The sequence below is a fragment of the Tachypleus tridentatus genome, chromosome 5 (genome assembly GCF_004210375.1).
Source record: "Tachypleus tridentatus isolate NWPU-2018 chromosome 5, ASM421037v1, whole genome shotgun sequence".
NCBI classification, from domain to species: Eukaryota; Metazoa; Arthropoda; class Merostomata; order Xiphosura; family Limulidae; genus Tachypleus; species Tachypleus tridentatus.
Genome location: NC_134829.1, coordinates 48,449,887 through 48,467,206, shown reverse-complemented (window position 1 = coordinate 48,467,206; position 17,320 = coordinate 48,449,887). Strand labels below are relative to the sequence as shown.

The 17,320-nt window shown below is 32.7% G+C and overlaps 1 protein-coding gene and 1 long non-coding RNA gene across 2 annotated transcripts in view; both read left to right on the top strand.

Moving 5' to 3' along the window:
• The window catches only part of LOC143251110 (uncharacterized), a 119,156-nt gene that overhangs the window by 20,108 nt on the left and 81,728 nt on the right, over positions 1-17,320 (top strand). The window lies entirely within an intron of this gene.
• LOC143251252 (inositol 1,4,5-trisphosphate receptor-like) overlaps positions 5,119-17,320 on the top strand; it is a 46,514-nt gene continuing 34,312 nt past the window's right edge. The window contains exons 1-8 of the mRNA XM_076502695.1: positions 5,119-5,250; positions 7,461-7,655; positions 9,046-9,246; positions 10,625-10,735; positions 12,740-12,835; positions 15,190-15,444; positions 15,759-15,884; positions 17,176-17,241. Of these exons, the coding sequence (XP_076358810.1) occupies positions 5,119-5,250; positions 7,461-7,655; positions 9,046-9,246; positions 10,625-10,735; positions 12,740-12,835; positions 15,190-15,444; positions 15,759-15,884; positions 17,176-17,241 (1,182 nt within the window). The remainder of the gene's footprint in view (positions 5,251-7,460; positions 7,656-9,045; positions 9,247-10,624; positions 10,736-12,739; positions 12,836-15,189; positions 15,445-15,758; positions 15,885-17,175; positions 17,242-17,320) is intronic.

Sequence of the window (17,320 nt, the reverse complement as noted above, 5' to 3'; positions counted from 1 at the left end):
TTTGTGATTCTTTATTAATATCCTCTTGACAGCTTACAACAAAATGGCTAAGTATGTTTCACCCAATTCTTTTATAGAATATTGAATAAGGTATCAAAGGTTGTAGGGTTATTATTGATAAGATAAATGTATTTTTACTTGAATAATATGAATTGTACATGACAAAGCAAACTGTATCAGGTTCTGTAAAATTCGATTTGCCTCAGGGTTTTCTTTCTTGCTTTGATTAGTTTATGTAACAGTCATACTTTACCTACTATCCTGGACTGTCATCATTCTGAATAGTCATACATTTACTTAAAATTAATAGGCTCAGAAATAAATTATATAATCTTTGGTTCTAAAATTAGGCATCACTGGTCATATTTTTCTGTATTCAAATACTTGTAACTACAACAACAACTTATTTATAACTTGCATTAAGATCATACAAAAAATATTTTCTCAAGAGAGAAATGAGTTCTAGAAATATAAATAAAAAATAATTGTATTTTCACGTAAGGTTTTTGTTTTTTATTTGCATGATGACTTCTAAAATTTGTTTATCTTTTTAAATTAAAAAGTATATTTCTTTGTTAAAAGGAAAGTGTATCTCAACAATACTTCAGCCAGTTTGTCAGAAGTATCGTGTGAAGAATCATTACTGGTTAAGAATTTTAATGTTGTAATTGGTTCTACTTCAAATGAATTTTTTTAAATGTTTAACTAGGCTTTGTCCTTCTTTCCAAAACTTTGAATAGTTTAAGTTTTGGTTTGTGTGACACAGTTAAGAACAAGTACACAGTTATGTTAATGAAAATGATCATTTTTATTTTTCTATGAAATGCATTAAAGTGAATTAATATCCTTTTTGCACAGTATTAAGTCTTGTGCAAGCCACATAGTTGTAGCATAGAGCTTGATAAGATGACGTACATACATGTTATTGTATTTGTTTACTTGAGTCTCTGTTAGATAACAACGTAGTACTAGCGTGTTAAAAGGCATTTTTCACAACTCAGTTTCAAACATCAAGAAAGTTATGTATTAATTTGTATTATGTAGAGAGAAAAAGAAAGCTGGGATGTCAAACGCTGTATTATATTTGTACTTGACTTAGTGTACATGTCAACGCTAGCTATATTTGTACTGACTTAGTGTGTATATGTCAAACGCTGCATATATTTGTACTGCTGGACTTAGTGTATATGTCAAACGTTGCATATATTTGTACTGGACTTAGTGTATATGTCAAATGTTGCATTATATTTGTACTGGACTTAGTGTATATGTCAAACGTTGTATATATTTGTACTGACTTAGTGTACATGTCAACGCTGTATATATTTGTACTGACTTAGTGTACATGTCAAACGCTGTATTATATTTGTACTGGACTTAGTGTATATGTCAAACGCTGCATATATTTGTATTGGACTTAGTGTATGTCAAACGCTGCATATATTTGTACTGGACTTAGTGTATGTCAAATCAAAGCGTATATATTTAAATGGACTTAGTGTAATGGTCAAACGCATATATTTGTACTGGACTTAGTGTACATGTCAAACGTTGCATATATTTGTACTACTTAGTGTATGTCAAACGCTGTAGCATATTTTGTAATTGGACTTAGTGTACATGTCAAACGTTGCATATATTTGTACTGGACTTAGTGTACATGTCAAACGTTATATATTTGTACTGGACTTAGTGTACACATGTCAAACGTTGTATTATATTTGTACTGGACTTAGTGTACATGTCAAACGTTGCATATATTTGTACTGGACTTAGTGTACATGTCAAACGTTGCATTATATTTGTACTGACTTATGTACATGTCAAACGTTGCATATATTTGTACTGGACTTAGTGTACATGTCAACGTTTTTTCAAAATATATTTGTACTGACTTAGTGTAACATGTCAAACGTTGCATATATTTGTACTGGACTTAGTGTATATGTCAAACGCTATATTTCACTGGACTTAGTGTACATGTCAAACGTTGCATATATTTGTACTGGACTTAGTGTATGTCAAACGCTGCATATAAATGTTTTGTACTGACTTAGTGTATATGTCAAACGTTGCATATATTTGTACTGGACTTGTATATGTCAAACGCTGCATATATTTGTACTGACTTAGTGTACATGTCAAACGCTGCATATATTTGTACTGACTTAGTGTATATGTCAAACGCTGCATATATTTGTACTGGACTTAGTGTATATGTCAAACGCTGCATATATTTGTACTGGACTTAGTGTATATGTCAAACGCTGCATATATTTGTACTGACTTAGTGTATATGTCAAACGCTTGCATATATTTGTACTGGACTTAGTGTATATGTCAAACGTTGCATATATATATTTGTACTGGACTTAGTGTATATGTCAAACGCTGTATATATTTGTACTCTGGACTTAGTGTACATTTTCACAACTCAGTTTCAAACATCAAGAAAGTTATGTATTAATCTGTATTATGTAGAGAAAAGAAAAGCTGTGATGTCAAACGTTGCATATATTTGTACTGGACTTAGTGTACATTTTCACAACTCAGTTTCAAACATCAAGAAAGTTATGTATTAATCTGGACTTAGTGTATGATGTCAAACGTTGCATATATTTGTACTGGACTTAGTGTACATTTTCACAACTCAGTTTCAAACATCAAGAAAGTTATGTATTAATTTGTATTATGTAGAGAAAAGAAAAGCTGTGATGTCAAACGTTGCATATATTTGTACTGGACTTAGTGTATATGTCAAACGTTGCATATATTTGTACTGGACTTAGTGTATATGTCAAACGCCGCATATATTTGTACTGGACTTAGTGTATATGTCAAACGTTGCATATATTTGTAACTGGACTTAGTGTATATGTCAAACGTTGCATATATTTGTACTGGACTTAGTGTACATGTCAAACGCTGCATATATTTGTAACTGGACTTAGTGTACATGTCAAACGTTGCATATATTTGTACTGGACTTAGTGTGTATTATGTCAAACGTTGCATATATTTGTACTGGACTTAGTGTACATGTCAAACGTTGCATTATATTTGTACTGGACTTAGTGTACATGTCAAACGTTGCATATATTTGTACTGGACTTAGTGTACATGTCAAACGCTGTATATATTTGTACTGGACTTAGTGTACATGTCAAACGCTGCATATATTTGTACTGGACTTAGTGTATATGTCAAACGTTGCAGCTATATTTGTACTGGACTTAGTGTATATGTCAAACGCTGTATATATTTGTACTGGACTTAGTGTACATAAGTCAAACGTTGCATATATTTGTACTGGACTTAGTGTACATGTCAAACGTATGCATTATATTTGTACTGGACTTAGTGTACATGTCAAACGTTGCATATATTTGTACTGGACTTAGTGTACATGTCAAACGTTGCATATATTTGTACTGGACTTAGTGTATATGCAGATAAAAGTCATTAGTAACATCTGAATAGCCTAAGCTGTCACCGTTTTCAGAAGATCTGTGTAATAACTAGATACAGAAGCATTGCATGAGATGCTACCGGATAACTTGTTATGTTAAGGGCATTTAGTTGCACTGTATCAAATTGCTATGCAGATACAAAATATGTCTTTGACATGGACAAAGCACAACTTGGTTATCAACATGAAATGGATATTCAAACATTACAAAGGTTTTTTAAGAGACGTTTTTCTTCTGTCAAATGCGTCTGATGAACCTAACATGCCATTATCAGTGCTGTCGTTCTGTTGTGCCTTGTTTGTGTGTATTAATTCATATTGTGTGCACATTTGTTTATTTTGAATTACTGGAACTACTTTTCCACCAACACCTCTCTCAGATTTTGAGTTACTGGAACTAAACGTGTTATATGGACTCAAGGTGGCCCAGGGGATGTTCTTAGGTACATGGTTAACCTCTATACCAAGGCATGCATAGAAAGTCATCCAGATATGATAGGGAGGTAATAGTAGATCTTCAGGAATTTGTTTTCCAGACCACCTTGGGATCTCTTTAGGTGCCATATTTTAAACTGTGTACTTACACTCAAAAAAATAATCAGTGCACGTGAACAGGTATTTATTTTATTAAGTATCTAATGTTTCTGGGTAGCTACAAAAATAATTAGAGGTATATGAAGAGGGTGATTGATACATTACTGTTTCTGTTTCTTTAAGGTCAAGCGCAAAGCTACATAATGGGCTAGTAATACTCTGCTCACCATGAATATTAAAATCCAGTTTTTTAGTATTTTAAGTCTGTAGACATACTGCTGTGCCACTGGAGGGCTGCTCTTTCTGAGACTTATGAGTGGGCCTTTGAATCTCACAGTGAGGTACAAGTATTTAGTATTGGTCATAAGAGTAAAATTTAGAAAAAAAACTACTTGTGAGAGGAAAAACTGTAATAGTACATAAAATAAACTTACTTACAAAAAGATGTGTAAAAATAGTAAAATCCAAACTCCATCTCAAAATAAGTTCATTACAATTAAAATAACTTTCGTGATGAACAAAAGGCATCACTTTGTGCAGACGTTTTACGTAAATCTTTGTAATGTTTTCAAAACAAGACCATATGCCTAGAACATCTGCTGTTTCCTCAGTTATTTTACCATTTTTGTGGTCTGTACAGAACTAAACTTTTAAAAATAATTAACTATTTGTATTAATTACATAAAGGTGTCTAAGTTTGTGTTCGAGTAGCATACGAAACATAATTACAACAAACTGTCACATGCCACTTCTGGCTTAGTGGAATAATGTTTTTCTTTCCAGTTGTATGTTACATGTTTTAATGATTATTAATGCATTATATCTGTCATACAAGAAAGCAGAAGAAAACAGTCTTTTGAAAATGTGTTTTGCTTTGGGTCGACATATTTGAATATTTTTATTGAAAGGATATCAGGTTTCATAGACTTCTCTTGTATCTTTTCTTACCCTGCTGCATTCTTACTGTACATGTTAAACAACAGCTGGTAGTCAAAAGCTTACCTCGTGTCTTTTCCTGCACTGCTATTCTTGAAAACCTTGCTACTAGTAGTGTAGATGTTAAACCCCTCCTTTCCTCCCCCTCCTGCCCAGCCTTGAAACAGAACGGTGTTGTCATGACTCAAGAACTTAAACAACAGTTGGAGGATGCTGCCGAGGCTACAAGCAAGGCTTACGATCAGGTCCGTCAACTGGGGACTTCTCAGAATCTTGCATCAGATGGTGAACTCTGTCACCTGGCTCTAGCTGTGAGTTAACCAGTTTCATTCCTTGTTAGATCAGTCGGTTTTGAATTGTCACGCCAGCTGTTAACAAAATAATTAAATGGCTAATTCAACAATAATGTTAGTTTTCTTTATGAAACAAGGAAATATTTGTATTCATTGTATTTGGTTTGTATGTTTGATGTCAAATAGAAGTTAGTTAATTTTTGGGAAAAACTGAAAATTACTTAAAGTTGCTACTGACTCATCAAAGTATTTTTTAGAAATTGTCTCTTTCTTGTTTTTTTTGTGTTGTGCCTTCTTATTGTATCCATATCTATCTCAGAAATATTTTATCAGTCATGTTTCTCCTGTTTATCTCTTCCTCTTTTTTTGCTTATGTATGTCTTATGGTAATGTTTTAACATGATTCTTCTTTTACATTTCATTTATTTGCTTTGTTTATATTGTTATTCTGAACCTTCCTGTTTTAATAGTTTTGTACATGTTTGTATTGTTATTCTGAACCTTCCTGTTTTAATAGTTTTGTACATGTTTGTATTGTTATTCTGAACCTTCCTGTTTTTAATAGTTTGTACATGTTTGTATTCTGAACCTTCTGTTTTTTTAATAGTTCTGTACATGTTTGTATTGTTATTCTGACCTTCCTGTTTTAATAGTTTTGTACATGTTTTGTATTGTTATTCTGAACCTTCCTGTTTTTAATAGTTTTGTACATGTTTGTATTGTTATTCTGGAACCTTCCTGTTTTAATAGTTTTGTACATGTTTGTATTGTTATTCTGAACCTTCCTGTTTTAATAGTTTGTACATGTTTGTATTGTTATTCTGAACCTTCCTCTCAGAAAGTTTTGTACATGTTTGTATTGTTATTCTGAACCTTCCTGTTTTAATAGTTTTGTACATGTTTGTATTGTTATTCTGAACCTTCCTGTTTTAAAAGTTTTGTACATGTTTGTATTGTTATTCTGAACCTTCCTGTTTTAATAGTTTTGCACATGTTTTTATTGTTATTATGAACCTTCCTGTTTCCGTCAATTTGCTCTCTCTAATCCTGCACCTCCATTTAACTTTGTACATTAAGTATAGAAGATTAGGCACAGTTCTAGTTGTTAAGTATTAAATTAGTCAGCTGTATGTTTCTTGACTTTTATTTGTAAGTTATCAAATCATTACTGGAATTTATTTTGGTAAAAATGTAGTACTTGGAGAATAACTTATTTTATTATTTTTCAACAAAGCAGTATGTTATTGATTGTTTTAAACTTTACAACTCTAGTATTTGAATGACAAGGGTAAAAATATTATTTCTAGACCTTTATAAATTGTATGTTACTGATTGTATTTTATAAGTAAGCGGAAGTCATGGTATAAAGCTTATAACTAAACAGAATGAACTGAAATACAAGGTAGTCCAAAAATTACCTTTATTTTCAAAAGTAATTATTAAATTAGTGAAGAAATTTTTCCCCATGCAGTTTTCAACATCTTATGGCATCCAACTCAAATGTTTATTAACAGATCAGTAGACTTCAACATCTGCACCATTAATGGCTGTCAACACATCTAACCAATACATAGTTGTTACAACTTGTCTACAGTTACAGTGCCATCAGCATCTGTTATCTTGATCGTTCGCACCATTATGTTTGAGATATATGATACCCATAATGTACTTCCATACATCTTTCCTGTACTGGCATCTTTAATTATGCTGCATGATGCATTGAGCCTTTTCTTGCATGATTGTTATTTTACAGAGTGGCCCGGCATGTCCAGGTGGTTAAGGCATTCGACTTGTAATCCAAGGGTTGCAGGTTTGAATCCCTATCGCACCAAACATGCTCTCTCCCTTTCAGCCATGGGTGCATTATATTGTGATGGTCAATCTCGCTATTTGTTAGTAAAAGAGTAGCCCAAGAGTTGGCAGTGGGTGGTGATGACTAGCTGCCTTCCCTCTCATCTTACACTGCTAAATTGATTGCTAGCATAGAGAGCCCTTGAGTAGCTTCGCGCAAAATTAAAAATCAAAGAAACCATTTTAACTTGAGTAACAGTACTCACTGTAAAAAAAAAAAAGTCCATAAAAACTCTCAGAGTTTGGCTACAAAATGTTAAACTGCATGGTTGTATTTCCATGGTTATTTAATTGTCAAATTTTAATATTGGAAAGATAATTTTGGACCACCCTTATAAGGTAACATATCTTGTGTGTAATTACTGCACATTTATTTTAAAACAATTAATACAAAAGAACAATTCTGTGAAACAGCTCCTAGTGCTTATGCTGCCTTAGAAGAAATCTTAGCGGAAAAGGCAGAGAAAGCTAAGGATGCCGAGGAAAGTAAGCTACCAGCTGAAGTTACTGTGATGGGACCAATCCTGAGATACCTACAGCTCTTATGTGAGAACCACAATCTTGAATTGCAGGTAGGAAAACTAATAAATGATTCTTTCAATAAGTTTTTACTGAAAGTTTGAGGGTCTTTGTGATGCAATTTTTTCAACCAAGTACTAAAACAAGTTTTAGGTTAAAGAAACTCAATGGAGGTTTAAACCTAAATTTGTTCTTGGTTGAAAAAATATAACAAACAAGTAATAAAAAAAAAAAAAACACTTTATGTATGTAAAATGGTATAGGGATGGCGGTGCCAAAAATATAATTAACAGGTAATAAAAATCCATTTTCTGTATGTAAAATGATGTAGGAATAGTAGTGCTAAAAGAGAATGCAAACAAGAATATGTGGATAAGACAGCTGTGAGTTTATCATCCATATATGACTTTCAATATTAGAATTTAATGTTTCACTGTAAAACCTACAAGTACAGAATGGTCACATATGAGGTCAGTTGAATTGGCTATCCTCACATCCAGAAAGTGTAATAATCAAGAAATTTTTTGACTCATCTTGGTGTTTCTTGTAAACAAGTCCTAGGTTTGATGCTTACCCTGACATAGCCCATAATATTTTGATAAACAAACTGCATACCAACAGTCAGGAATATACAACTTTCAGTTGTAGTAATATTAAAGTCAAGTGTGTATGTTATGTTGTAACTTTAAATTTTAATACTGAAAGTCAAATAGGGATGATTTATGTATAGCTATATCATCTCTTTGTTATTGTTTGCATTATTCTTGGTGCTGCCATCTCTACATCATTTTATATTTTAAAATTTTATTATTACTTGTTTGGTGATGTTTTATTACATTGACTGAAAGTTAATGTATTCTATGAATGTTCATCATAAAATTTAATATCTGTATTGATTCTGCTATACTCTCTCACTTGATATATAATGTAGGGGTTGACTCCCTAAAGACACTGGTTGTACAGTGTACAGATCATTGATTATTCTAGACATTATAGTAATCTAATGTACATCTATTATTGACTGGTAATTTCTGTTTCACCCTGTACTTAAGCTTTAAAAAAATAAAAAACAGGTTTTTGAAGAAGCTAACTTCAAGTGGGTGGAAATTATCTTTTAAAATGAAACTTTGTCATTTTTGATGTTTTAGGTTTCAAATATGTATTATACCTATTGAGTATCTTGGCCATCCATGGTATAATATAGCAATTCTATAATATATGGTCAGTGCTTCAAAATGAGTATTAATTCTTTTTCCAACTTCTTTCAAATAGCTTAACACTTTGTTTTTAAATTGTTTTAAGTGTTTCTGAATCCTTCATTAAAATTTCATTTGAGTGAAGATGTCATTGAAAAGTTTTGTCATTATTGTATGTAGAACCTACCAAATACAGTGATTTTATATTCACATTAAAAGTGATGATTTTTTTTCTAAATGTTTCTAGAATTATCTAAGGAACCAGAGCAACAAAAATAACTACAACCTGGTGTCTGAAACACTTATGTTCTTAGATTGTATGTGTGGGAGTACCACTGGTGGGCTGGGTTTACTGGGGCTCTATATCAATGAACATAATGTCAACTTAGTTAATCAGACACTGGAAACATTAACTGAATACTGTCAAGGACCCTGCCATGAAAACCAGGTGAGAAATGTTCATGTAGTTTCATTGAAAAACACTGAATATAAATGTGTATCTTTCCTCATGTTCCTGTTATTTTATGGCTAACCTTTATGACTCATGTTATTGTATGCTATCAGTTTCAACACTCTAATAAAATCATTGCACATTTCACAAATATTTGTGTTTGAAATATGGTTTGTGGGTCATATTAGTTCAGTAGTGGGTATAAAACATCGTGCAGATGTCATACAAAATATTAGAATACTGATTTGTGTAAATCAAATGGGAGATGATCAACCAGGATGCAATTTGCTGCTTACAGAAGTTGTTTTCTGGCTAAATTGTAAAGATTTGTAGATAGGACTTTGATAAACTTGTCACAGTATTTCAGTATTCCATTGCTGTTTATGTTGTTGAGTTGGTGTTATACTTAAGGGGTGGGTGTGGGTAGGTGCTGTCTATTCACTTTTTAGGAATGATAGATACTGTCCGCCAACTATTTTAAGGAAATATTACTTCTCGTACTCCTGTCTACACTGATATTTACTGCTGGATTTTAAAGGTTCTTGATTTAGTATTTTCTCTCCATCTGAGATAATCATGTGCATTTCACTGACTGTTTTCTATGAAGTCTAAATGTTGTTTTGCACCTATAACAGTACACCAACATTATCCTTAAGACTTTTGTTTTCTTTGTTGTCAGTGTGCTTATGAGTTGAACTGTATTCTGAGTATTCAAGTGGGGTTAAAATGGCTGTAACCTCTTACAGTGGGCTAAACTTGCCAAAATTACATAACTAAAGAAACGCGTAAATTTAGAAAGAAGACTATGTAATGGAAAAAATAGGTTAAAAATGAAAATATTTGAAGATAGTAAAGTCTGATTCTGCATTATGAGTTCAAAGTGTAGTATTATTATTAAAGTTATAACAGATACATCACTTACAACGCTTAACAATTGGTACATGGACCTGACAACTAAATGCTTTGTCAAAGTTTGTAACCAGTGTTCAATATTCTTTAGTTCTTCAAAAGGTACATGGTTTAGAAACCTTCACTGAATGAATGCACTGTTACAACTAGAAAAACTGATTTTATCTATTTAACACAATGTTTTCTCTTTAAGCATGTCAAATGTTTTGTTTTATTCCTCTTTTTATTGCCCGAGAAGTGTCTTTTAAGAGAAAATTAAAAACCACTTATGTCATAAATGTTTTAACCTTTAACATAGAACAATCATAACCATGTGTTTAAAGATGGTTAGGGATATTTCTGTCACAGGTCTGAGCAATGTTTATTTTAAGGCTTTGCAAGAAAATACCTCTGGTTGTCAGGAGTTGTCACATCTGTCATCACAAGCTATGTAGCTTCTGTCTAGATATTTTCTTTTCTTATCCAGAACTGCATAGCTATGCACGAGAGCAACGGAATTGATATCATCATAGCTCTGATCTTAAACGACATTAACCCACTTGGAAAGAAAAGAATGGACCTGGTATTAGAGTTAAAGGTTTGTATTTAAATTTTTCTGGAAATAAAGTTTTAATATTTTAATAATTTTTAAAATTTATTTAATTCTGATGTTTAGAGGAAGATATTTTGAAGCAATGTGTTACACGGGTAATGTTGTGAAAATGTTTTTATGTTTGTTATCAGAAACGTACATATTATTATTATAAATGTTGAGTACAGGGCCTTATGTGTTTTGATGCTTACTATCATTCCATAGAATATTTGGACACTTGAAGTATTTTATATGATTGAATGTTGAAGATGTAGATAACAAAGTGAACATTATTTGAGAACTTCCAGTAACTTCATATCTGCTTGTCATTCAGAACCTCTTGCAGTTTATTAAAAATCTAGATAATGAGAAAATAAGATATATGAACTACATTGTCTTAAAAAAAGTCATTGGGCATGGGTAATTATGAATAAAACACTTCTTTATTCCAAGAAATTAATAGTATGTTGACCTACCTTTAACCATAATGACTGCTTCAGTGCATTGTAGAAGATTGTCTACAGGTATCTGACAGAAAGTTGTTGGTGGTGTACTTCACTCCTCCATTAGTAAGTCTTACTACTGAAGAGGGCCATCTTGGCCTTGCCCTAATTCTGCATTCCAATGCATCGCAAAGATGTTCTGTCAGGTTGAGGTTGGGGCTTTGTGCTGGACACTGCAACATTCCAGTGTTATTCTCTCCAAACCACGCATTCCGATCCTTGCTTTGTGACAAGGAGTTATGTTGGAGGATGTAAGGACCAGTACCATAAAATTGTCCCAGTGTAGGGAACACAGAATTGTTCAGAACATAAATGTAGGACTCAGCATTTATGGATCCATTACACTACAACCAGTAGATCTAGTCCATACCATGAGAAGCACCCCCAGAACATGATATTGTTACCTCCAGACTTCACTGTGGGGACAAACACACTCAGGTAATCCTCCACACCCAAACACGTCCATCAGAGTGGAAGAGCGTATAGCATGCTCAATCTCCATTGTCCATGTTCGGATTGTGCCTTGCTCTATAAAATTCCATGAGGTGCATTTGTTTTATTATCAATGATTTTTTTGGGCTGCAGCTTTTGTGAAAATTCACAGCATTCAGTTCTTGACATGTCATAGAAACATTTATAAGATTGTCTGTGGCTGTTTTTATATCCAAACACAGATTCTGTAGGCTTTGACGGCAGATGAGGTAACCAAATTTTAGAGGTGCATCTACTTCTGTAAGTCAATATTTTATTCATGCCTGTTCATTTCTTGGGCTCATTGTCACCTGTGGACTTCTGTTTCCTCAGCACATTGCCAACTGTCAACCTGGGAATGTTCAGTTGTCACCCAGTAACGTACAAACATTTTCCACAAATTACGTCCTCACTGAAACTCTTGTTCACTCTTAGTGTACTTCTCATTTAGCATGCAAGTTCAAAATGACTTCCGAGCAAACTGCTAATTACTTTTATAGACCAGATTATTTGTATATTTTGTTATCATACCTATTTTCCTGCAATCAGAAATGTGTCCCATGACATTTGGTTGGGTAGTGCAGTGGCATAACTAGAGGGGGACCAAAGGGATACATCTGTCCCCGGGCACAGCATCAGAGGAGCACCAAATTGATGTTACGTAATTAGGAATTACGACTTACATTTTGTGCATGAGAGGCGTGAAAACTGACTTTGTCCCTGGGTGCTGAAAACCCTAGCTACACCATTTGGGTAGTGTGTATTAACTAATTAAAATAAGCCTTAGATACTGATATGGTCTTATATGTACCTCAGTATTGTGTTATCTGAAATGGGTTTCTCCCTTAGTAGGTTAAAATTACATTTATAACATAACTTTTCTCTCTGAAATTTGTAATCCGTACAATTATCAGCACAAAACAAATGTTTCTCAGGATTCTTGTTCTGGTCTTCACCTTTAACTGAGTGTTGTTTCTGAAATTGTTGAATGTAGAAGGTTTGTTTTAGTAGAACTTCTAATGTTTTTTATATATAGAATAATGCATCAAAACTACTATTGGCTATAATGGAGAGTCGAGCAGACAGTGAAAATGCAGAAAGAATCCTATTTAACATGAGCCCTAAACAGCTGGTAAGGAAAGTATATATTCACCTCAGTTGTTTGACATGTTTCTAACATTTTAGTTTCATGAAGAAAAGCAACATTTTTTATAGAATAATAAAGACTACTGAATTAAGTTTTGACTAAATAACTGTAGTCAGTTACTTAAGTGTTCATTTACATTTTTGTGATGTGACATGAATGCAGTTACTATCCAAACTCAGTTGAAGTTACATTCAGAAGCTAATTTAAAGGTGAAGGACATGATAAATAATGTGGTCCTGTTTGAAAGAACTGAGGTACAAAGTTTTGTTGTTTTTTGTTTTTTTTTTAATGTGGATGGACAAAAATATATGTTGACTGCATTATAATTTATATTTAAAATTTATATGCCTATAATAACGAGAAAAACTTGTGCAATATTCTGTTCATCTAACAGTGTTTAATGTATAGTTAAGAGTGAACTTAACCAGTGATATTATACATATCAAATAGAGATGAGCATGTTTTTTTTATTTTTATCATCAAAACATTTCATTATGTGTGTAATGTACAACTGTTATTTAGAAAACTTCATAAAAACAATATAATGTATTTTAAACATGTAGTTCCACCTTGGTTTTCCTTTAAAATATCTTGGGACATTTCAAACTGTCAGAGAGAAAAACAGATACAAATTTTATATGCCTTGATAAGACTTGTTTCATGATGCAGATAGTCACTGTTATCTGAATACACTCAAGTTGCTACCATTCTGCCTTGATAAGACTGGTTTCATGATGCAGACAGTCACTGTTATTTGAATACACTCAAGTCGCTACCATTCTCTACATGTTGATGTAACACTTAGTCTACTTTCAAACACACACCACTACCATTCTTTACAGGTTGATGTAACACTTAATTTCTACTATAAAACACATGCATCACTACAATTCTTTACAGGTTGATGTAACACTTAATATCTACTATAAAACACATGCATCACTACAATTCTTTACAGGTTGATGTAACACTTAATATCTACTATAAAACACATGCATCACTACAATTCTTTACAGGTTGATGTAACACTTAATATCTACTATAAAACACATGCATCACTACAATTCTTTACAGGTTGATGTAACACTTAATATCTACTATAAAACACATGCATCACTACAATTCTTTACAGGTTGATGTAACACTTAATATCTACTATAAAACACATGCATCACTACAATTCTTTACAGGTTGATGTAACACTTAATATCTACTATAAAACACATGCATCGCTACAATTCTTTACAGGTTGATGTAACACTTAATTTCTACTATAAAACACACACGACACGAGCATTCTTTACAGGTTGATGTAACACTTAATTTCTACTATAAAACACACACGACACGAGCATCTTTACAGGTTGATGTAACACTTAATATCTACTATAAAACACATGCATTGCTACAATTCTGTACAGGTTGATGTAACACTTAATATCTACTATAAAACACATGCATTGCTACAATTCTGTACAGGTTGATGTAACACTTAATATCTACTATAAAACACATGCATTGCTACAATTCTGTACAGGTTGATGTAACACTTAATATCTACTATAAAACACATGCATTGCTACAATTCTGTACAGGTTGATGTAACACTTAATATCTACTATAAAACACATGCATTGCTACAATTCTGTACAGGTTGATGTAACACTTAATATCTACTATAAAACACATGCATTGCTACAATTCTTTACAGGTTGATGTAACACTTAATATCTACTATAAAACACATGCATCGCTACAATTCTTTACAGGTTGATGTAACACTTAATATCTACTATAAAACACATGCATCACTACAATTCTTTACAGGTTGATGTAACACTTAATATCTAGTGAAAAACACATACATCACTATCATTCTCTACAGGGTGATGTAACACTTAGTCTACTTTCAAACACACACCACTACCATTCTCTACAGATTGAGATAACACTTAATGTCTACTCTAGAACACGCATCATTATCATTTTCTACAGGGTGATGTAACACTTAATGTCTAGTAAAAAACACATGCATCACTATCATTCTCTACAGGGTGATGTAACACTTAATGTCTAGTGAAAAACACATACATCACTATCATTCTCTACAGGGTGATGTAACACTTAATGTCTAGTGAAAAACACATACATCACTATCATTCTCTACAGGGTGATGTAACACTTAATGTCTACTAAAAACACATGCATCACTATCATTCTCTACAGGGTGATGTAACACTTAATGTCTAGTGAAAAACACACATCACTATCATTTTCTGCAGGATGATGTAACACGTAATGTCTACTAAAAACACATGCATCACTATCATTCTCTACAGGTTGACGTAGCTTGTAATGCCTACCACCAGGAGGATATTACTGAGGAAGAAGAAGAAGGAGAGGGTGCTGGTGATGATAATGATGATGATGGAGTTTCACCGAAGGAGGTGGGACATAACCTCTACATTTTATGTCATCAATTAGCCCAACACAATAAGGAACTGGCAGCCATGTTAAAACCTAGTCCTAATGATACTGAATCAAAAAACAACCAGGCCCTTCAGTATTATGCTAGTCACACTGCTCAAATTGAGGTACATCATTTGGACTTCAGTTTGCTATAAATTTGGTTTATATAGTTAAGCTCCTTATGCTTTTGTATGATGAAAACAGTGAAGCTGTTAGTTATTACTAATATAGCATACTTTAAGCAGTCTTATTCTATTTAAACCTTGTTTTTAGATGCAGTTTTTATTAATTTTTGATGTTATTCATTCTGTTTATGCTATAAATAAATGCTACAAAATTATCTGTTTGTTAGATATTCTACTCAAGTTGAAACAGTTGTGGTGAACAAATGAAACTTATTGTTTAGCTGTATGTGAACTACTATGGTCTTATTTCTCAGATTGTTCGTCATGATCGAACCATGGAACAGATAGTATTTCCTGTGCCTCAGATTTGTGAATTTCTCACTAGAGAGAGCAAGCTGGATGTGTTCCATACAGCTGAGAGAGACGAACAAGGCAGCAAGGTATTTGATTACTATGTTTCTCTCTTAACATCAAAATGTTTCTCTCTTTTTGAAAATACTGAAAATTCTATCATGTAGTCTTTCAGTAACTTCACTGTTATGAAGTAATTTGGAGTATTTCTTTTGCAGTATTTCAAATTTCTTGTTACTGTAGCTAACTTATGGCTATTATTATTATTATTTTAACATCACACTAACTTTAAGTAATGCTGAGAATATCAATATGTAGAGATTAGTTATTGTTTGTATAAAGCCTTTCCATGTATATAATGAACACAGACTTGCATAAGAAAAGAAACATACTGAACTTTAAGTACTGTGTGCTTGAATCCTAACACAGAAAAGTACATGCATGCAAATCAGTTCATATGTGTCTGCTTTATTAAGTTTTTGCAGCAATACAGTAATGAAATATAGAAAGTAATTTCCTGTAACAGTCATAATACACCTTCCTGTACACAACAATTTAGAGATACCAACCATTATGATTTGAGCGTAATCATTACGATTTTGGTGTATACATTACGACTATACGCTCATACAGACAAATATTACGACTTGTTGCAACTCCCAAATTATTATATATTATATAGGCCTATACAATAAAGTGATAAATTGTTCCCCCAGGACTTGAAAGGGGGTGAAAAGAAAATTTCTAGTGAGATACAAATAAATTTTGATAATAAATAAAAGCGGTCCAAATGGCTACTTGATAACAATGTTTGTGCTTGAAATAATAAAAATATTTATATCTCTGGCGTCTACCAATAGTTTGAGTGTGGTGCTTCTCCATGCTGGAGTGCGTGGGGAATCTATAGTTACGTCATCAGTGCTTGTCAGCCAATCAGTGCTCGCATAGATGGGTATTTCTCGTTTTCTAAGAGGTGAGAAACACCAATGCGATTGTTCACAAGATGTTAAAAAAAGAGGCCTCGTTCACCAGATTTTCTTGTTTCTGGCAAATCTAAAAGGACTAAAACTGTGAAAGGGCTCTGTCTACAATCATTACGCTCAGTCATTTGAAATAATTGGCATCTCTGAATTTATCTTCTCTTTCCTTTAGGCCCTTTTGTTGTTATTAATTTATTGATTAATTTATCTGAAACTTTTATTGCCTTATGAAATCCTTATTTAAAGTTAATTTAATGAAAATGTGGAAAATACAATTGATAGTGAATCTGTCAGTTATTATCATATTTATGTAATGACATTTATCCTTAAAACAGTAAGTTTTCTGATATACAAACAGTACTTTACAGGTTTTAACTAATATTACTTGTTACTCTTACAGGTCTCGGACTTTTTTGAAAGAAGTGAAGACTTGTTTAATGAAATGAAATGGCAAAAGAAACTTGAGGTGAGAAAGGCTTACCCTAATATGAAAATGATAGGTTTGATGTGATCATTATTTTTATTCAGTTAGTACAGTAGTAAAA